The 22,583-nt window shown below is 42.6% G+C and overlaps 1 protein-coding gene across 9 annotated transcripts in view; it reads right to left on the bottom strand.

Annotated features, from left to right (window-relative positions):
• UNC5D (unc-5 netrin receptor D) overlaps nucleotides 1–20,784 on the bottom strand; it is a 567,718-nt gene extending 546,934 nt beyond the window's left edge. For all 9 annotated transcript variants that reach the window (XM_067022440.1, XM_059049202.2, XM_067022443.1 and 6 more), the window contains exon 1: nucleotides 20,346–20,784. In XM_067022440.1, coding sequence (XP_066878541.1) covers nucleotides 20,346–20,448 — 103 coding nt within the window. In that variant the 5' untranslated portion in view covers nucleotides 20,449–20,784. The remainder of the gene's footprint in view (nucleotides 1–20,345) is intronic.
• Nucleotides 20,785–22,583: the final 1,799 nt, after the last annotated feature.

Below are 22,583 nucleotides of genomic sequence, written 5' to 3'. Positions count from 1 at the left end.
CTTGATTGAAAGCCCCCTGTCTCCCAAACCTTCCTACTCAAAATGCATCACTCGGCTAGCCTGGTTATCGCTTCCTCTGGGTTAACTCCCCCTTCCAAGATTTGGGGGCTCTTGGCTGTGCTGCCAGAGCCGCCTTGTGATGCTTCACTCCCTGCATTTCCCACAATGCCTTGTAGAGTTTATTCCGGCACCTCCCTCACTTGACTGTAAGGTCCCTGCTGCCAATCACAAGAGCTTTTATTTCTAGATCCCAGTTTCTTGCACAGTTGACTCAACACGGGAGTAGTAGTAATAAATATAGATAAAATATTACATATCAGAATTATAATAAGTACTTCGCATATATGGATTTACCCCTATTTATTCACAATACCCCTAGATAATGGGTACTATTACCGATCCCCATTTTACAGATGACGAGACGGCACACAGAAAGGTTAATCAATTTTCTTATGGTCACACAGCTGATTAGTGCTAAAAACTGAATTCTCACTCAGACAGTCTGATTCTAGAGACTATGCTTTACCACTATATTCTTCATTGCCTCTTTCAAAAATAATATGTGTACGCCTGAAATATACGCAATGTTTTTTGGAAGAAGTTTTTTTAAATATTCAGATGCATCACTTAGAATCTGTAATGACCCAAGAAAAGCTAGTTAATGCCTTCCAACTTTATTTCCTTCTCTGTAACCTCCACTTGTTCCCTTTGAGGACGAAATTTACAAGGTCCTATAATCTGGCTAGCACGATACATGGCTGTGCTAAACACATGCGAGTTCCCTTGCCCAAGTACCCACCAATGGGGCTACCCACTAATTAGTACCCACTAATTCTATTAGTGAATCTCAGCAATGAAAGCCCCGTTAGAAAGGCAGGTTACTAATTTTACCTGAGGTGATCGTTTGGCCTATAATTACTATTGCCAACTATTATTAGTTTGTACATCAATATGCATGTACACTCTTTGCCCAGAGCAAGGTCAGTCATACATAATACCATACCCACGGCGGGGGGCTTCCTGCTTCACCACTGCAATTTTCCTTTCCATGTACAGGAAGCAACAGATAGGCCCTGAGGACAGCGAGGACCATATGAGCCAGGGTCCAGTCCCCACCAGTATAAGACCAGCAGAGTGGGTCTGTAATCCAGCCAGGCCCCAGAGAGCCAGACGCTGTCATTTCCAGGCTCAACGTTTAAACCATCAAAGGTGAAAGCAAGACTGATATTCAAGGACATACACACATTAGGAAAAAGCGTAATCTATAAACTGCTGATAGCAGAGACAGCAGCCAAAGACAGAACCAAGAAGATGGATTTCAACACACATTTGCTTAGGAAACCCCTATCATATGTGGAGACGAAGAAGCGGCTGGGAAAGCGACTTTGTTGTTGTTGTTTATGGAAGTAGAGCTGATTTACAATATCATGTTAGTTTCAGGTGTACAGCACGGTGATCCGGGAAAATCACTTTGGAAAACCAACCGTAGCTGGCTCTAAAAGAAGTATTATATCCAAAGAATCCTGGATATTCATGTACATCTTCTTTGTTATCAAGTTGGAGGGCATCATTTTTTTATTTTAAAATTTATTTTAATACATTATAGTGACAAAAATCTACTTTAGGGGATACAAATAGTATTTCTTGTACTACTCATGTAATACTTTTTTATTGAACTACAGTTGACTTACAATATTGTGTTAAAGTTTTAGGTGTACAGCAAAGTGATTCAGATACATATATTTTTTCAGATTATTTTCCATTATAGGTTATTACAAAATAATGAATATAGTTCCCTGTGCTCTATAGTGAGTCCCTGTCGCTTATCTATTTTATGTATAGTAGTTTGTATCTGTTAATCCCATACTCCTAATTTGTCCCTCCCTCCCTCTCTCCATTGGTAATCATAAATTTGTTTTGCATGTCTGTGACTGTTTCTGTTTTGTATACAGATTCATTTGTATTACTTTTTAGATTCCACATAAGTGATATCATATGATATTTGTCTTTCTCTGACTTACTTCACTTAGTATAATCATTTCTAGGTCCATCCATGTTGCTGCAAATGGCATATTTCATTCTTTTTTATGGCTGAGTAATATTCCAGTGTGTGCGTGTATAGTGTATGTATACATACACACACACACGCCCCACATCTTAAAAGTTAGAAGGTACACTGATATGGTAGTAGGAAAGAATCCACACGCTAGAATGAAAACTGACCTGGGCCCAAATCGCTACTCTCCCACTTATTGGAAGTATGGACTTGGATATGTATATTTGACTTTTAATTTCCTTATTTCTAAAGCAGGTAATAATGCCTACTTTAGAGGATTGTTGTAGAAATTAAAGCACATGTATGTTAAGCCTCTAGCAGGATGGATGGCACACAGCAAACATTACCATTATCATATATAATTATCAAGCCAGGGCTCAGCCAATACACAAATACCCACTGTAGTTGGTAACTATTCATCCATTCATCTATTCATGTATTCCCTGAATTACTAAAATGGGCCAAACAACAAGTATTCAAAGATTCAGAAAACTAGCAGCCCCTGTCATCAAGGTATTTTATAAGGAAACATAAACAGACATTCAACTTACTACAAAAACAACTACCAGCTACAGAACTCTGATACCATTACATATATACACACCTAGGGGGAAACACTTTTGAAAGCTAGGAACTGTAGACGTTTTCACTTTGGAGGAAAGTACTTTGACTAGGAGATAGGGTAGGGATGGAGGGATGGATGAACCGAGAACATGTTAAGTCATAGTGTGCCAGAAAACACGGTCTTCTGATTTTCAGTTTCTACATCTTAATTATATCAGATGCATTTTATTAACAAATTAGAGTAAGAAGAAGGTGGAAGGGGACCTGGCAATGACTAATTGCTCTAATCTTAATTATTTTGCCTAGGAAAATTCCATACAATTGTTTGTTTCTATCCAACTCCAAGAAAAAAAAAAAAAGAAAGAAAACAATGCAGAATATAATTTGAGTATATGTAATGCTATAGTTGCTCTTGGCTCCCTAGAGACAAGGCTTTAGCACAACTGAGACAGCCTCCATACACATAAGAACAATAAATATTCTAAATAAATGTATCTCTATTTATTCAAGTCTACAATAGTCAGAAGAACACATATTGGCCAAGGTTTGATTCATTCTGACGCGCAGATAAAACCAGTACGTGGTAACATACAGGGAATAGGAAAACCAGCCTTCAAAGCTATCTTGGGAGAGTTAAAAACAACCAAAAAACAAAAACAAGAAATTTTAAAACTTTGTTCTGAATGTCAGAGTAGTACTTCAATCACTGCCCTTCTCATACTGAGAGATTAAAAAATAATTGTGTATCTTCTTTAGTTGGCTCAGTTAACACAAAGCTCTACTATGTAACTCTTCTAAAGAGCCTGCTACCCATGATCTTGGGCACTACAAAGGGTGCGTCCACTAGCTTTGGTCAGTGGTTGAAAAATAACAAATATGTGATAATTTCACATTTTCCAAAGCACTGAAGATATGTCACAGAGGTACTCAGAGTCTGCTACCAAGAAGTGAACATTCCGAAGAGACAGGAAGAGCAGAATTAAAGTATTTGGTTTAGTACTTGGGTAACTGGTTGTCCTCTTTCCAAAAGATGCAGGATAGGAGGGGCAGCAGACATCTGCTGACAACCAGAGAGGCACCATAAGAACTCCCCTGAGGTGGAAGCACCTTTCTGGATGACCTGTTGGGGGTTTCCGTTCGCTTTACAACTTTCCCAGAAGATGGTTTTGGGGACCCTAGTCCGCCATCTTCTCAGTCTGCCGGCTTCCTGAATAAAGTCGCTACTCCTTGCCTCAGCAACAAAAAAGACCTTCCTGTATTTTCAAAGTTCTTACAATGAGCATGTAATACTCTTATATCAGAAAAAAAAACTTCCATCCATAAAAGCTATTTGGAGTAGATGCAAATAAAGCTCCCCTGGGCTCATTAGTTGTGTTAATCTAACCATGCAGCCCACGTGTGAGTAAAAGAGTGGAGAAGAAAGCATCCGCTCCAAGAAGTTCCGCTGTCAGCCCTGCTGGCCCCCGACTTAGCTTCTGGACGTTCTCCTGCCCGGAAGCTCCCAGCAGTAGACAGTCAGGTGAAATAAACATTGAGAGTCCCCCATACCATTCCTCCTTTGGAACGCTCACTCCAAAACTGTGATTATCCCAGGATGTGCTTTCCAGGACCAGCCACTGGGCCAACGGGCTAGCTGTAGTTGGTGTCCTCTTCTCTTCATTTCTTTCTTCCTGTAATTATCCCTGTTTTGGACCCTCAGTCCAAATACCTAGCGCCCTGAAGTTCTCTTCTGATTATACAAATTCCCAACTGTACAGCCTCATGCAATCACAAACCTAGCATGCTTTTTCCCCCCCAGCAAAATCTCCCTGACAAGGAATCTTTGAAGACGTGTACCAAGTTCTTTAGCTAATTTGGGCTACTGTGATAACAGCTAATATTGTGGAAGTGGGTTATCCTTCCTGTAGCTTTGATATTTTATTAGGTGGGGGAACATAATGATTTCATCCAGATTACACATCTAAATAGTGGAATGACAGGACTTATTTATAAGCTTACTTGAAGGTTTTGGTTTTTTGCCTGTTTGATTTTTACATATAGAACATCTTAAAAACCTAACTTAGAGCAGACATAGCCCTGTGCTAGGTGCTGAGGAGACACAGTAGCACAGAAAATTGCCTCTGACCTCAGGTGATAAAAATCAAGAGTGAAAGACATTAAAAAAAGAATTAAAATATGGTCTGACTGGTGCAGGAACAGAAGTGATGTCAAAGTATGGAAACAGCATTCAACAAGAAGAGATTTATCTCTAGGAGTACAGAGACTCATAGACAGTGGTCCACAAGACAGTTCTGTTGAACAAGGAGCATGAACAAAGGCCCAGAGATGTGAGTCAGCAGAGCTGCTTAGGTGATGCTCAATATTTCGATGTGATGTGAACGTCATTGTCCGTGCACGTCCGAGCATCACTGTCTGACTCAACCAGCCAAGGGGTCATGGACCTGCCACATGTGTGTCTTCGCCTGTTTTCCAGTATCTTCATGTTAGTTCCTACTTCTGGACAGCATCTGATATTATCAGTTCCATGGGCAAAGAACTGAAGTGAAAGGTGTTCTGGAATAAGCTCAAGAAAAAAAGTCAGGGACCCACCAGGGTATATGACCTTGGGCACTGCATTTAAACTTGGCAAATCCCAATGATCATAGGTGGGCAAATACAGTGAGACTGGCTGGATAATTTCTAAGATCCTTTCAATTCCAAACCCCAATTTAGGTCAATGATTTATCAAATAGCTATTCAGTAAAAGGCACCAGTTTCTGCTCAAAAGTATCAAAGATGAACAAAACATAAAGCCTGCTTTCAAAAACTGATATACAATGTGAAGCAAAAGAGAAATAAATATACCTGAAACAACAGCATAAGGCAGGATACGAGAGGTATAAGAAATGTACAAAATGCACAAGACAAAGGAAATCGTGGGACAATTTTGAGGCACAGCATGGAGTCCAGATGAGTAGAGGGTACATGAAAAAGCAGTAAAAAAGTAAAACCAGAAAGGTTTGCTGGAATTATTGGAAGAACACTTAACACCAGACTAAAAAATCCCCATGCATCTATGAAACCTTCACACATTACAAAGGTGGCACTGCAGATCATTAGAAAAAGGAGGGAGACCCCTAAATGGTTCTGTGACAATTGGTTATTCACATGAAAGAATGAAATTAAATCCTTAACTCAAACTCTACACAGAAAAAAAAAAAAATCTATTCTAGGTCGATTAAGGGCATAAATACAAAAGACCAAAACTATAAAATTTTTTTTTAAATATAGGCGAATATAGTTCATGAGATTTAGGAAAGATTTCCTAAGCACGACACAAAAGAGCATAAAACCATTGATAACATTGATTACATCAAAATTAAAACCTGAGTTCATGAGAACTTAAGGTTAAAAATTAAAGTCATCAGAAAATACCATTAAGTTAAAAGAAAAACTAGGGGAAGAAATTCCAATCACACATTAACACATTAAAGCTTACTAAAAAAAAAATATATATATATATATACACATACACATATGTGTAACTAAAGCTCCCTATAATTCAATAAATTATTAATTTAATAATTAAATTATTATTTTCTATTAACAAATAGAAAAAATGAGCAAAAGAGTTGAGTAGGTGTTTTGTAGAAGAAATATAGATGGCACTGAAATAAATGAAACAATGTTTAACTTCATTAGTAATCAGGGATATGGAAATTAAGTCCATGCGAAGATAATCATATTATATCCACTAAATAAGCAGAAATCTCTAGGCCTGGAAATATCAAATGTTGGCTGATGTGAAGTGATGGGAACTCATACTGTTGAAAAATGCTTTGGCGTTATCTGGAAAATTTAACACGTTCATGCTCTAGGGCTTAGTAATCTACTCTCAGATGTATGAGCAACACTTGAAAAGTGGGTGCCATTGACATGTACGTGAATGTTCCTAGTAGCACTTTTCGTAAGAGAAAAAAAACAACCTGAAAACAAGCCAAATGTCACTGAGAGTAAAATAAATAAGTCAATTATGGTTTAGTCACAGCATCAAATATTGTACAGGAGGGAAGAGATTCAACGATCCAATAACATAGCTGAAACCTAATACTGGGTGAAAAAAACAATCCCTGAAGACTATAATTTAAGTATATGTCAAAAAGAAGCAAAAGTGAACGCTGTTGAGGAGTACATACATATTTGTTTAAAATCGTTGTAAAGACCAGGAAATGATAAGCACGACATTCAAGCAATATTGCTTTTGAAGGAGAACCAGAGGGATAGGAGTTAAAGAGAGACATACAGACGAGTCGTGTTGATAATGGTGTATTAATATGGTGGTAAGTGCACAGATATCCATTTTAAATTGATTTTTTTAAACTAAACTCATGTGCAACAACTGGTCACAAAATGTCTTGCATTTGATTTCACAGACAAATAGGGAACCACTGGCAGTTCTGAACAGACATATTAGAAACGTTTGCTTTATTTGGAATTCCTATGCCACATTTCCTACAACAGCCAAGAGGCACCAGCTGTCCCCACCCAACTCCTTAGTCAACAGCAATGGTGCTGACTGGGGCCCTGCCCTACACTGTAAGGAACTATACTGCCTTCATCCTTCCGACACCAAGGCCAGTACAAAGTTACTAACCCACTCATAAATGTGATCACTTATCATTTACATCCTGGACCTAAGACACATTAGATGAGAATTAATGAGAATGTCCATTTGTGGGTCCCTGTGCTTTTGTTCAGAAGGGAAACGTATGGTGCAACCTCCAACCCTGGGTTCTTAAAACTCTTCTCTATGATTACATAATGTTTCTTATTTAATCACATCTCTTTCACGAATATCTCAGTTCCTCCATCCTAGCAGGAAAAGTCTAGCTCCTACAGACCGACGTGTTGAGCGCCATTATCCAGTTTCACTCATCCAAGCCATCTGAGATCCAACATGGAAATGTAACGCCTAATGTGGAGGGGTGTGCGAGGGAGAAACATGGGTGGTCACCTTTACCCCTTACACTTTGCTGTCTCTAAATCTCAAAAAAAAAAGATCAGTTTCTACATTTGCTCACAATCGATCCACCCATTACCCCAGCGGCTCTCAGGCTTTGATTCCCAAACTAAGAATAACCTGAGGAACTTAAAAAAATATATACCAGTGGATCCTCTCCCCTGAGATTTGGGCTCAACTCTTCTGAGATGGCTTAACTGTTCTGTTCTTGGCATCAGCTTCTCTTCAAAATTTAAATTACAAACACACTTATTTCTCTAAACGGGGTTACATTAAACTTTTCGTGCTCATTTTTCAATCTACTATGTTTCAATAGAACTGTTTAAATATTAAACATCAACTTTAAACTTAAAAAGCTGATGGCCACACATATTCAAAGCACCTGTCTGTGTGATCTTCTCACCTAACCCCAGGTGACAATACTAAAGATGTCAGCCTTTCTGTGAGTTTGAAAAAAAAATAATGGCTTTGGGTGATGACCGGGAATTTGTAGCTTTAAGACCTAATCACCATTTCCAGCAGCAAGATCTTTCACTGATAACTGCTAAAAATAACCAAACCCTGAATATTTTGACAACTAATCTCCAAGAATCTGAAGTTTTCGACACCCTCCACATCTAACACTTTCCCAGTAAAGTGGCTTCAAAGTGAATAATCATCATTACAGAGTCACCGGGGTTTATAAGCTTCAGCTCAACTACAGGGATTGCATTTTACAAGTTATCATGACCATCAGAAATGCAGAACTCAGCTTTAAGATAAAGAACAATAGAGAATGCATGAGAAGAAGCAACTGAGGCTTTTAAAATTATATCCTCACTCTCTTTGGATGCAAATTCATGGCCTTTTGAGGGTATCGTTGGCAAACTGCTGCCAACATCAAAAGTTTTCTGCGAAGCCTAAGTCAATTGCTTGTGCATCTTTAAAATCTTCTCCACCTAGTGGTCCTCTAAGTGGCCAACTACTGCATCCATTTGAATAAAACGGCCGTATCACAACAGACCTAGCATTCCAGCTGGAAAGTGTTACCTTCTCATCACACATGAAAATCCAGATTTAAACAGGGAAAAATGGAAATTGGAAGTAATTTACTTATCCAGATAAGAATGAGGAGTTGTGTGGCAAATACCATTCTAAAGTTATTTCCTTGGATGAAGCATAAGGTTTCCTATTCTAACTCATGGCACTAACATCCCACAGTATGAGAAGAGAAGTGACTATCTTCATTGTATGTATAGATTTTTTAAAATAATTATATTTAGAAAGTATATAGGGTCTGCTAGTAGATTCATACTGAACAAAATTGTTACCAAGGATGCAGAGGGTAATTGGAACAAAAGCTTGACTCACCGTAAATTCCATAAAAACACAAAATAAACCTATAGTGTAGATATAGATAATGTAATGTGGATAATAATGTAATACAATATCCATCAGCTCTGCTACAATGAACCAACTTGAGCCCCTCAAATCATAGCCCCAACACTGTACAATTCAGAACAGTGCCAAAGATGAAAAATCTATCCTATTTCAAAGGTATTTAAAAAAATATAAACATTTTAAATAAATGGAAAGCATCCTCTAACAGAAGTGTAAAATGATCAATAGGCTTTAGTCTTCTGGTATCATTCTTTTGATTTCCTTGGTGCCTCTATCAGTTGCTTTTGTTATTATGGGCCTGAAAAGGAGAAGGGGCAAGAACAACACTGAGAAAATGAAGATCTGGGTTCAAGGGCAAACACTGACAGAAATGACCTCCTACGAGTCCAGCAAGCTACGCTGCTTCTCTAGACTTTGGTTGCCCATGTAGAGATCTGAGCGTCAGCCTAGAAATTTTAGGGCCCTTTCCAACAATATAATTGTATGATTCTTCTTTACAAATGGGAGAGAGAGGCACATAGAAACTCAGTGATCAAATTAGTGTTTTTCATACGTTAAATAAAAGGCCACTCAAATGCTTTTGATCTTGACAATGATCCTCAAATGCTAAAGGAGCTTCTCTAGGCGGGAAAGAGACCAGCAATTTAAAACAACCTTGTATATATACAGACTACTATACCAAAACCTCATGGGAACAGCAAACCCCAAAACTACGATACACACACAAAAAGAAAAAGCAACCCAAACACAACACTAGAGATTGTCATCAAATCACGAGAACAAGAGGAAGGGAAGACAATAGACAGGGCTCTTCCACAAAGCTAGAGAAAAAGCTTTATAGGCAGAGCTCAAAGACAATTATTGAAAATGAGGACCAACTGACTCCCTGATCCTTTAAACCTCTTAACGAAAGGTGGAAAAAATCACTGACTTGAGACAAACAGGAAGGTTGAGTGCTGTATCTTGTGACCCTTGCTTAAACTAAAGGTGTTTTATTAAAATGATGTGAGAAGAGTTCAAATCTGGAAACTTACCATGAAATAGCATATAGATGGTTTCTGCTAAAAAAGAAAAAGTCAATCTAGCAACCATGGGCCCACGCACCCAACACTGGGCTGCCGGGGAGGATTCTAGCCCCCGCGGCCCTTTCCCACTCACCCCACTTCTGCTGCTGGAGCAGCATATGTATGCACTAGTGTACAACCACTGATTTAAGAGAAACCCATACATAAAATTACACTTCTTTTATTGATGATGCATTCTTTTTTTTGTGTGTGTGTGGTATGCGGGCCTCTCACTGTTGTGGCCTCTCCCGTTGCGGAGCACAGGCTCCGGACGCGCAGGCGCAGCGGCCACGGCTCACGGGCCCAGCCGCTCCGCGGCACGTGGGATCTTCCCAGACCGGGGCACGAACCCGTGTCCCCTGCATCGGCAGGCGGATTCTCAACCACTGCGCCACCAGGGAAGCCCCACTACCGAAGGTTTTGATGCCTATTTAAAATGCCAAGAAATGCTTCCTGAAATAAGAAAAATACCATGAATAAAGGGTACTGAAAACAATACACAGCGTCATAAAATGTTAGAGCAGGAAGGAGCTTTCACGATAATTACGTTACTTCTTCTCATTTTAGAAATAAAAAGAACCAGAAATAAAGTGACACGTTAGAGGGCATGTAGCCTTGAACTTTGCAATCCACCGCACTGCTGGAACGGGAAGGCAGTTTTGACTTGAGGAGGAGACAGGGAGCAAGAGGAGACTGAGAGTTGGGGGTTAGATGGGAGAGACCAGGGAGAAAGAGAGAAACGGGAGCGCTCACATTAAGAAGCGAACTTTCAAGTCAAAACTGTGTCTCCATCTCAAGTTGAAGTGTTATTAATGGCATTTAAATTAACAGCATAGAAGTTTAATGATGTAAGTTTGCAATAATGATGATATATGACATTCTACTAATACATAATACATACACACAGATATCCATGCATTAAGCACTTATCCCCTTGACAATTATTAATAACTGGTTGCACAAGTAATGGTGTTGTCTGCTGCAGGATATGATACGGGAGAGCTGTCTCTTCACATTGCTATCCCAGACGGATGTACATTTCAAGCTGTCTGCTACACTTGAGAAAATAGACAATGGGTTTTAGTTTTCATTTTTGTATTTGGGGTGGGTGGGTTTGTTTTGCTTGTTTGTTTTGGTTTGTTCCAAGGTGGAAAAAAATGACAAACATTTTAAAAACCTTTCTTTCTTTAAAACAAACCCCCGAACACTTACATCCCACCCACACACCTCACACTGACAAAACCTGTGAACCTCCTGACTGCTTTTTTTTTTTTTTTTTTTTTTTTTTAAGGGAGACAACTTTGGAAATTTCCTGATGCAAGCTGCTGGTCCCTAGGCTGAGAGAGATACAAGGGTCACCTATTCAGATGAAGGACAGTTACAATTTCCTCAGCTCCTTTCAAAAGGCCGACAACACACATATTTCTCTGGCAAAGAACTTTATTTTGAGGTCTGTATTTTTTTCTATTTCTTTCCAAAAATAGGTTAGATAATTCTTAAAGACACGTTGATGAAAATTATTATTGCAAGTCCAAACGCACTGTGCCACCACACGCCTTCCAAATACCAATTTAAATACTTTAACCTTGTTCTGCAACTATATACAGAAAGAAAAAATAAAGCAAAAAATTAATAATAAAGACAAGGTATTTAGAAAGCGATGCAGATTATGAAGCCAGTACTCTATTTCTAAAGAGTGTTTGGTGTCTGTAATGACAACTTTAAAATAACACTGCAGAACTAACTGTGATTTTTATTTAATGAACTAAATTTTAAATCCTTTGCTGTTTTTAAGAAAACATGGGATTCCCCTGGTGGCACAGTGGTTAGGAATCTGCCTGCCAATGCAGGGGACACGGGTTCGAGCCCTGTCTGGGAAGATCCCATATGCTGTGGAGCAACTAAGCCCATGCGCCCCAACTACTGAGCCTGTGCTCTAGAGCCTGCGAGCCACAACTACTGAGACCACGTGCTGCAACTACTGAAGCCCGTGCGCCTAGAGCCCATGCTCCATAACAAGAGAAGCCACCGCAATGAGAAGCCCGCGCACCGCAATGAAGACTAGCCCCCGCTCGCTACAACTAGAGAAAGCCCGTGCAGTAACAAAGACCCAATGCAGCCAAAAATAAAATAAATTTAATAAATTTTTTTAAAAAAAGAAAAGAAAATACTATTGCTCAGCAAGTTCCTCAGAACTTTTTCCATACCCCTTAGGCCATACTGCAGTGTACCATTTTTCATATATTCACAATTTTACTTGCCTCAAACCACTGCTGCCACATTTCCTACCATCCCCTCTTCCAGATGACAGCACTTCTGTTCATAACCACGAGAAACCTAACACCACATAAACCCAGAGGCCAACACGGTATCACTGAAATATTTTACTCGTTGCTTTCTCTGTCACACGTGTTCATGTATCCATGCCCTGTCTCAAATATAATGTGAGCAGAGTGTTGTATGGTCCAACTTTAGTGCAACCAATCTATTTAGTAATAAAATAGAATGACCTCATAGTCAAAAAGGCCCAGAAACCATTCGGACACTCAGCTGCTGGTCCTAGTACTAGTTATGGCTCTCTGTCTAGCTTTGGTTGAAAAAAACCTCTAAACCTTAATTTCATCCTCTGTTCAACGTCAGGGTGAATATAAAACTCCCAAACAATCCAAACTGTGAATGCACCTGAAAAATGTTGAATTCCATGCAAATGAATTATTATGCAAAAGAGCCATCCGTGATAGTGTCACAACTTACACTTAATCATCTTTGTAGAATAATCTATCTAGGGACGTAGGCTTTTCAATCTGTTGGGGGGCGGGAATGTAAAACCCTCTTACAGTTATTTAATTTTTTTCTGGCAACTAATTTTCCTGAATGGTTTAGCACCATATTGAGTAAATTTTAGAAATGTTATCCTCAATATTATTTATACCTTAACGCAATAAGCTTAGAGTAAAAATGATTGTTTAGCATGTGCTATGGGACCAGCACTGCCAGGCGCTGGGTAAGTAACAGTAAACATGATGCGCATTGCCAAGTAGACGTAAGTGTCCAGCAGCAAGGAAGGACCCCAACCCTAGTCCCACACCATGTTGTGACAGCAAGGACCCAGCTCCTTGGCGAGCAACCCTATCCCATGTGAACACTCCTCTGTTTTTGTTTCTAACCAACTGTTTTTGTTCTACCTCTTCCTTAAGTGTAGCCTCGCTCTCTCAATATCCTGAACTCGGGATCGTTTTAAGTGCAGCGCCAGTCAAGAGATACAGTAAGATAAAAGGGGGTAGAATCGGGCTTCCCTGGTGGCGCAGTGGTTGAGAGTCCGCATGCCGATGCAGGGGACGCGGGTTCGTGCCCCGGTCCGGGAGGATCCCGCGTGCCGCGGAGCAGCTGGGCCCGTGAGCCATGGCTGCTGGGCCTGCGCGTCCGGAGCCTGTGCTCCGCAACGGGAGAGGCCACAACAGTGAGAGGCCCGCGTATCGCAAAAAAAAAAAAAAAAAAAAGGGGGTAGAATCTTAGCAAAAATCTGACTTGGGCAAACTGTTCAACTTCTGGGGGACTCAGTTTCCTCTTTCTTACAGAAATGAAGTAGATGCAGACATAAGTCCTCAATTACTTCAAAATAAAATCCAAGTCTTTGAAACTACTGCATCCATCTTCACAAATGCTGGAAGCAAGATGCTATATTACATCAGAATGGTACTCCCAGAAGGTCTATTTGTTTTATGAGTAGCTCTAGGTTTTTGTGTGTTAAAACTGACATTTGTCTTTACCTATTCTTCTACTGGCATGTTTACAATATTCTTACATAGAATTCCACTTCGTACTGGCTTCCAAGTGAAAATCAATATTGAAAATCAAAAACAAACCCCCCCTAAACTTGAATTATTGTCATCCATGACCCTGCTACTCAAAGTGTGGTCAGATGGTGTCATCTAGAAGTTTGTTAGAAATGCAGGCTCTCAGGCCCCTCCCCAGATTTACCAAATCAGAATGTGCATTTTAACAAGATCTACAGTGATTCAAATGCACATTAACATTTGAAAAGCCCTGATTTGTGTGTTTCAAATATTACCAGCTTAGCTTTCATAACCCAAGATCATTGGGTTTCCCTTCCTCTTCCAGTAGGTTCTATTAAATTAAATTCAAATAAAGACGCTAACTACTTAAATAAGTACTGTGACGAGGCAGAAACCACCAATCACCTGCAAACAACTCTAAAAAGCACGCCACCAATTTCTTTAGAGGCAAATCTTCTAGTCCAATATTTAGTAAATACATTTGCTTTTATAGTAAGTGAGTAAAATCTATGAATGATATTAAACATAGTTCTTCCAGTGTTGGTTGGACCCTTGAAGTAGTCAGGATGACTTCTTCGCTTTAGTCTCTAGTACCTCCTGCTTCCTTTGCATGTCTGCCAATAACTTACCTTCTGGGATGTCTGCAATATCATTTTCCCTTGGACTTACCTGATGGAGAAATTACACCATTCAATCAGCAAAACAATGCATCTTGTAAAGTCCATTCTGAGTCAAGTTCCACGGTGTTGTGGTGAAATTACTCCATATTATTCCTCCCATCCTTACAAGGCCAGGTTCAAGTGGAAACATACACTTAAGTGCCAAGGTCTCTCTTTCTGGGGAGGAAGGCTCTTTTGCATTTTATGAACCAGAAATTTAGGGGCAGAAAGTCAGTATCTGCATTAAGTGAGGCTGTCACTGACTTCACTTGGAAGACAGCTTTTGGCTTCCAGCTTCCTTAATTAGGAAGGAAACTGTCAGAAGAAACTGATCATATAGGAAAAATACAGGCCTCCCTGTACTCTTGTCCTCTTGGAAACAATATTAGGAAATATTTTACATCCTGTTGTGGTCCGATGTAAGCTGAGAAGAGTACTACGTGTTTTGGTTTCTACTTTAGCCCCATCAACACAACCCGAATACTTCTGCCCCTAATTTCTTAGTCCAGTTAAGTCCAGAGGGGGCAGGAGTGTTGAGAATAACATATATGGTCCACACTCTCCTGCACACAAACCCATTTTCCAAAGAAATCCTCCGAAAGCACAAGACAGCGTGCAGTGGATTTCTCACGCGGTCGAAACTGAAATACATTAACATCCACCTAATTCTGAAAACTATCTACGCACAGCATGTGTACGCTCACAGTAAGAGCATACAACGCAATGTGGTACAAACAATTAAAAGTTCTTTTCAAAGTGGAAATGCAAAATAGAACGAATATCTATTTTCTGGAAATGAATCTAGCCATCTGCCTTGCAAGAGCTGCAGGAGGAGTACCGAAAACAGCAGAAACAGCAGCCTCTGGTGTTAACAATCTATTCTTAAATCTCATGCTTCACATTTCCCCGGCAAACAAGGCTAAAAATACAAGACAGGCAACAAATAGTCTCTTGGGATCTGCCATTCCATGGATGGCGTATTCAGAGTAATATTTTGTGTTGAAATTCAAAACTGGGGGGGGGAAAGAAAGCAAGCTATCATATTAGAAGCTGGCACTCAGAATTTTAAGTGTGAATCTGATCCCAAAGTATATTAAGCTGAATGGTGAGAGGGTGGCTGTTTGCGTACAACATAAATCTCTGAGACGTATCTGAATACACTTATAGATTTATTTAAGCTCCTCTAAATTCTTCTCCAAGTCTCATAGTTATGGAGATATAATTTTAGTACTTATGTCACCAAAATATCAGACTCATTTTGTTTTCGGCACAGTTTAGAAAAGCGTCTTTATCGTGGGCTCTGGAGTCGGACTGCACAGGTTCAAATCCAGGCGCCACCACATACTGACTCCGCGGCCTTGAGCGAGGTCCTTACCTTCTCTGTGCAGCTCTTGTGCCATCTTCAAAAGGAGGATAATAAGAGTACTCACCTCAAAGAGTTATTTTAAGTTATGTTAAGTTACTTTAAGGATTATGTAAGTTAATGTGTGTAAAACTCTTTAGAGTAATGAATGGCACCTGCTAAAAGACAGTCATTACTATTATCATCTAATATTCCAGCAAGACGGCAAAAATGCCTTCTCTTAAGGAACAGGCATAATACCAAGAGTGGCAGCAACACGATTTCAGGTCTCATGCCAGCGGGGGCCATAAAGCAAATGACTGGGTGAGCAAGTAGGCGTTTTTCCCTAGAGTACGCGGCCAAGAATGACAGAGGTAAGTCCCCCTTGGTTATTCGGTCATGCTGCTAGTTCACGAAGGCGGCAGAATTAGGAGGACAGAAGACAATGACACAGCTGGTCAAGTAGCACTGCCCAGTGCATGGGACAATCAGAATTAATGGCAAAGGTATAATCAAGGAGGGGGACACATCCGGGCTCTTTGTGAACATCTGTGCCTGCCGGCTAAGAGGACATCCTGCACCACCACCACCACCTTCCGCAAGAGAAGGTTATGGAATAAATCTTTCTTCATACGTTTGGTCTTTGGGATTAGACTGTAACACCTATGGTCTGGGTCCCCAGCCTCCATATTTTAAAAAGAAAGAAAGACCCGAGGGAGTGATATCAAATATTCATTGTCTCCTGAACAACCAATTTCTTGTTAAACCTTGAAAGTTGGCAATATTTCAAGTTGGGTCCTTATTTGGTAGAAGGAGGATGATAAAACGTTTACAAGTCATTGAGGCAACAGACAGAAGAGTGCTTCTTCCCTAACCACTAAGAGAGCAGGGTCTAGAACTACACGACCCACTCAGTCGTAGAGATTTGATGGAACTCACAGAGGATTCCTGGGGTTCCATAGGTTTCCCCAACCTATGGGGTACCACTTAAAGAACGAGAGACCCACATATGGGTCATTCAAAGAGTGAGGAAGAAGGGAAGGCTGACATTACTATTTTTCCTAGTAAGATTATGAAAAAGGGTGACAGATGCTGCCACTACAGGGTCAGGTAAGAACAATGAATCTCTTCATATCAGCTGAGATACTTAAGAGATTTCTTGAGCAGAACCCTTTGTTGGGAAGGAGAAAACGATACCACTGGACTGCTCAAACGAAGAGCACAACCCAAGAGTCACAAAAAGAAACACCCACCAAGAAATTGCAAGAAAAGGCTCTTTTCTCACAGCCCTTTGGAGGGGAAGATTTTGGAGGAAAAAGAAACAGAATGTGGGGTGTCGGAGGCAGTAATTATGTTGGTTAAGGAGAAAGTGAACATAGATATAAAACTGCAGGAATGAGGTAGGTAAATGGATTTCAGTACGCATAAACCATGCGACCCTATTGTGCCTATAAAACAGATGTGCATTTCTCTTGCCCTTAATGCATCACTATGGTTACCATAAGGAAGATTTCATTGTCCACGAAAATTTTTAAAAGAAGGAATTGTGTGAAAGCTCAGCCCAGCTAAGATCATGTTCCTCCCTGCCTTCACGCTGGGATATCTATGTACAGTATCTAATAGAAGAATCACAACCAGATCAACAGCGGTGCTCCTTTTTTTCAAAGAACAAAAACAAATTAGTGTGACAACCTGATGTGGATTCAATTAGCACTTGGCAGGTCATGAATAACTTTTAAACCCCCTTCTTTTAACTTGGAAAGTGTTAAAATATACGGTAATCATGGTACCCAAGTGCTTTCCTTACAGTAAGTATGCTATCCATCAAGAACATAAATCTCAAGAATTAAGTCTAGCTTACAAAGGAGGGAACCAGAACATGGCTCCTTGGGCCACTACTAGTTTCTGCAGGCAGTCCCTTGCCCCATGTATTGTCCTCATTGAGGACATTCAAAGCCAATCATCTGAAACCCCGTTGCAATTTTCAGAGGGTTTTACATTAGGTATGGAGGGAAAGAAAAGGGGAAAAAAAGGAGTTGGTACAGTCATCTTGGAAACAAATAAATAACCAATTGTAAAGAAATGGCTACTGAATTGTTCAATCTTCTTATATAATCAAAGCAAATGGCATAATTCTGTCTATCCTGTTGTTTCGGTAAGGCGGAGCACCTTGGTTCAAACCAACATGAAAAGGCTTGTAGAACAAAAAAACTATTTACTTGGATAAGTAAGAACACTGTATGGCCAACCCCAGAGAATGCGATGAAACTACTCAGCAAACATGTCCTCTGGGCGCATCTCTTCTTGCTTTTAATGAGGGGGCACCTTCCCGGGCTGGGAGAACTTAAATAACTTTGAAACACACCCTTTGTTCTGAAAAGCCTAATTATACACACCTGTCCCAAGCCAGGTTATGTGGCTTCACAGCTTTTATAGCCTGTTTACTGCTCATTTCTTGGGGAATCTCTGACAGGTGCTAAAGGTAATAGGCTTCCTGGCCCAGAAAGTAAAATACTACAAGGGAAATATTCGTTAGATGTACTGCTCCACTCCATGTGTCTTGAACATTACTGTGATCTGTGCAAGACATTTGTTGTAAATAAGCCTGCGGAGCGTACAGTGTGTTTTCCAGGAGTCCTTTGAAGAACAGCTTGCAGACAGGAGGTGCTAGCCTTAGTTTCACAGCCAGCAAAACTCCATCCAAGAGGCTTTTGGCAGGTCCGCACCTCTTGTTTCAAGCTGGCTTCAAGACAGCCCCACCAACCAAATTCCAAGGGTCAGTATGTGGAGTCAGTCACTCTTAGGTATTCAGCATAGAACAGCAAGTGGAAACTCAAGACATTTAAATCAACACTAAGAAAAGGCCCGCTTTTCCCCCTAATAGTGTATTAAAAAAACAACTCAGAGCTGACTTTGCAAGGAGGCATTCTCTGTAGTAAATTAAATGGCTGAAGCTTGTGCTTCTCCCAGCGAGGAAAAGAACTCTGCTTCACCATCTCCCAGTGTGTGCAATCACTTGAGGCTCATTTTTAAACCTTTCCTGCTTTTTAAAAAGCCTGCTCCATTAAAAAAAAAAAAAAAAAACTTTTCAGGAAATGAAATGCAAATAGTCACTGCACAGGATCATAAAAGGGAAAAACCTCTATCCACTTTTTTCTTTTTTTAAATCCTTCATTCCAGGCAGCACGACTGCTTTTAACACACCGTTAGCTTTTACAAAAATGAGATGACACTGGTTTTTCTGTGATCGTCCTCAACCCTTTCCACCCTTTCCGGTCTCCCGGCTACTCACAATACGTTCAAGGTAGATGTGAGGTGGGCAGATCAGTTTCACCCCTCGCCAGTCAAGCGTTAGGTAAATCATTTAAGGCAATTACAAATTCTAAGCCTAATGGATGACACCTAGGAATAAAGAAAGAGCGGGAAGGAAAAGCTTCCGGATGATATCAAGGGTAAAGCCACAGTCCTCGAGCTACATGTAAAACTGCCTCTGATCATCTTCAAAGCAAGTCCGCGGTTTTAAGTTGATGCTCCCAGTCCTCGCTCAAGGTGGAGCTGAAACCAGGTGCAGAATACCACTCTGCCGGAGTCCAGAGGATCCAGGAAAAATGGGGTCTACGTTTCTAAGTCGGAAAGAAGCAGCGGCTTCCCAGCCGCTCAGGGGGCCCCGCGCTCACGAGCACCCGGGTTGAAGCCGGCACCGGGCAGGGAGAGGAGGCGCCGGGTGAGCGGCCTCGGGCCAACTGCTAACCCGGCTGGGCACTGACGGCGCAGTTAAACGCGGACGGTGCACGCCGCTCTCCCGGGCTCCCGCACACCGCGGCCTCCTCGAAAGAAAGCCCACTGCTGCCCAGGACCTCGGGCTGCTGTCGCCCGAGAGGTGTCGAGCTCCGCGCACTTCACGCCGCTCTCCCGGGCTCCCGCACACCGCGGCCTCCTCGAAAGAAAGCCCACTGCTGCCCAGGACCTCGGGCTGCTGTCGCCCGAGAGGTGTCGAGCTCCGCGCACTTCAGCCTGGGTGCTGCTCCCCCAGAGAAAAGGCGCCCTCTCCATTCAAGCGCACCCTACAGAGACTCTCATCACCCGGCGCCCCTCCCCATGAACTCTCGGACAGCCCTACGGGCGCCCACCCGTGAACGACCTCGCCACGGAAGGAAGTGAAGAGGACTGGGGGGAGCGAGATTGGAGTGAAGAGGTGGGGACTCCAGCCTGCAGCAATTGGGGAGGGCTCGGAAAATGCAGCAAGCGACGAGAGGAAAAGAAGGGTAGGGGCCCCGGTCCCAGCAACCTGTAGGACTGCGGCTGATCGCGAACTTGGGGTGGGAGACAGTGGTCCCCTCAGAAGTCCTCCGCCCGAGTCCCACCCCGCTGCGCTCAGCGCGCGGAGAGGTGCAGGGCGCAACTTGGGAAGCCAACGCCATAGGTGCGGGTCCCGCTCGGTCGCCTCGCCCCCGGCTCCGCCGCCCGCTCGACCCCGCGCTTACCTCGGGCAGCCGCAGCCCCCGCCGCCCAGAAGCAGAGCCCCAGCCAAGGGAGCCACCGGCGGGCCCCTCCAGCGCCTCCTCTTGCGGCGGCCGCTCTCCCCATGCTGCTTGCCCCTCTCGGGAGTACGGATCCTCTTCCGCGCCCCGGGAGCCCGGGAGAGGCACGGCGAGCCAGGGGCCGAAACAAGTAGGTCCCGGGGGTCTTCGGCGAGTGACTGCTCCACGGCCGCTCCCTACAGCAGCAGGGCAGGGCGCTCCGGGCCGCCGCGCGCTGGGCACCCAGAGGATGCGCGCGTCCCCATAGCCTCCCACGGCGGGGCGACCGCTGCCGCCACGGTCACTGCCCGAGTCGCCCGCCGTCCCTGCCGCACCGCTCGCTCGCGGCGCCCCAGCCGCCGCCGGGTTACGGACTAGGGAGAGGAGGAAGAAGCCCGCAACGCTAATGAGACCCCCACCACCACCAAGAGGCCGCCCCTTCTCCTCCCCTCCGAGCGGCAACCAATGAGCCGGGCCGGGGCGGGGCGGTGGCGGCGGCGGGCGGCGGCGGGCGGGCGGGCCGTGGCGGGGCGGGGCTGGGCTGGCGGCAGGGAGGCGCAGGTGTGCCCCGCGGCGGCTGCGCGCGCCCCCAGGTGCCTCCGCGAGCTCCGGAGCAGGACCTCCGCTGGGCTTGCGGAGGTCACGCTCGCTCCAAGATGTGAGCAAAGCCTGCGGGCCTCTTGGAGGCGAACCCAGCGTAGAAAGATGTGGGCATCTCGGCAGCCTGAGTCTGCTGCTTCCTGGAAACCACTGTTTCGTTCAACTTTGAGCCCTTTCACAGCCCTGCCCTCTTGCTTCCATTTTTAAAAATCAGATCAGACACCACTCCAGAAAAATTCAAAAGAAAAAAAAAAAAAGACAAATGCCAAGTGGGAAAAAAAATAGTACTGGAATAAACCCATTATTGCAACTAAGCTAAATGTGCATGCGTGTACATAAAGAGGTGGGGAAGTCATGGGTGCATGAGGGGTATGTGATCGATTTTTATTTTTTCTTTTTTTCCCCAATTCTCTTGTCTGTGGTCCTAATCACCCCGGAAGCCCCCAAATTTTCAGAAAGCTCTTTCGTTTCTGATGGCTCCTGTTTCCTTTAAATCTGGGCCCTGGCAATTGCCTTCCTCCTAAGTATCAGGGAAAGGAAGTCGTGCTGGGCTTTTGTAACGAGAAGGAAAGACTTTTCTTAAAAGTGTGGTTTGTTTTGAATAGGTTGTCAAATCTTCATTTCCCTGCTTTTGAAAGTACCTCCCGGTTGCCTCTTATTCTCGCATTTGCAGAAGGAGTCATTTAAGAGAGATTGCCTTGGGCCACACAGTTTCAGAGCAAAGAACACACTTGAGGGGTTGGCCCTGAGTTCAAGGTTCCATAGTTAGAGCACCGTATTCGAGCCCCTAGAATGATGCCAGAACTCAGCTGGTCAGAATATGTGTCCCCTTTTGCCTGGTGGACCCCAATAGAAAATGAAATCTTGGTTTGAAAGAAAGACAGCGTTCCCAACACCTCCCCACTGCCCACAGTCAATATCAATACAGTACTTTCAAAAAATCCATCTCTCTGGTCAAAGTGCCACCTGACCCGAAACACCTTTCTCTGGAGAGTAAACAGTTTAAAGTGAAGTAATAGGTCTGGATGAGGTAATTGCGCTAAGTCGCTTTCTTCCTAGGAAAAGGCAGAAAGATTGATTCCCTGATAAGCACATATGCCATCCCTCTCCTGAGTGCCACCAGACACGTGACTGTCATCAATTGCTTCCTCCGGTCTTCTTACCCTCAATAAAACGTTTGGGACCTGGTCAAGAAAACCAAGCTCTGGGGAATGAAGGCTTCAAAGCAAAGACTGATGTGGGGTGGGCTACGGACTCGCCTGAAAATCTCTTTAGAATCTTGGTAGATGAGGGTTTTGTCCTTTTCCCCTGAGAAGGTGAATTGGGAATTAATCTACCAAATATGCTTTACCTGTCCTCTGGAAAATAGTCATTCATCCTCTGACTTTCTTTATTCTTCAAGACTACGTGGCAGTTTTATCACAAATGAGTATTTTCTTAAAGAAAAAAAAAGAAAAGAATTACTGTGTTTCTCCAAAATAGTATTTAAGTATTACTACTGTCTCCAAAGGGGAGCAAAAGTAAAAACAATTTTATTTTGAAAAAATATCTAGGAAATAGATGAGCTAATAAGGTTAATAGGTGAGATTAATAAATCAAGTA

The sequence above is a fragment of the Kogia breviceps genome, chromosome 20 (genome assembly GCF_026419965.1).
Source record: "Kogia breviceps isolate mKogBre1 chromosome 20, mKogBre1 haplotype 1, whole genome shotgun sequence".
Classification (NCBI taxonomy): Eukaryota; Metazoa; Chordata; class Mammalia; order Artiodactyla; family Physeteridae; genus Kogia; species Kogia breviceps.
This window is presented reverse-complemented; position numbering and strand designations above follow the sequence as displayed.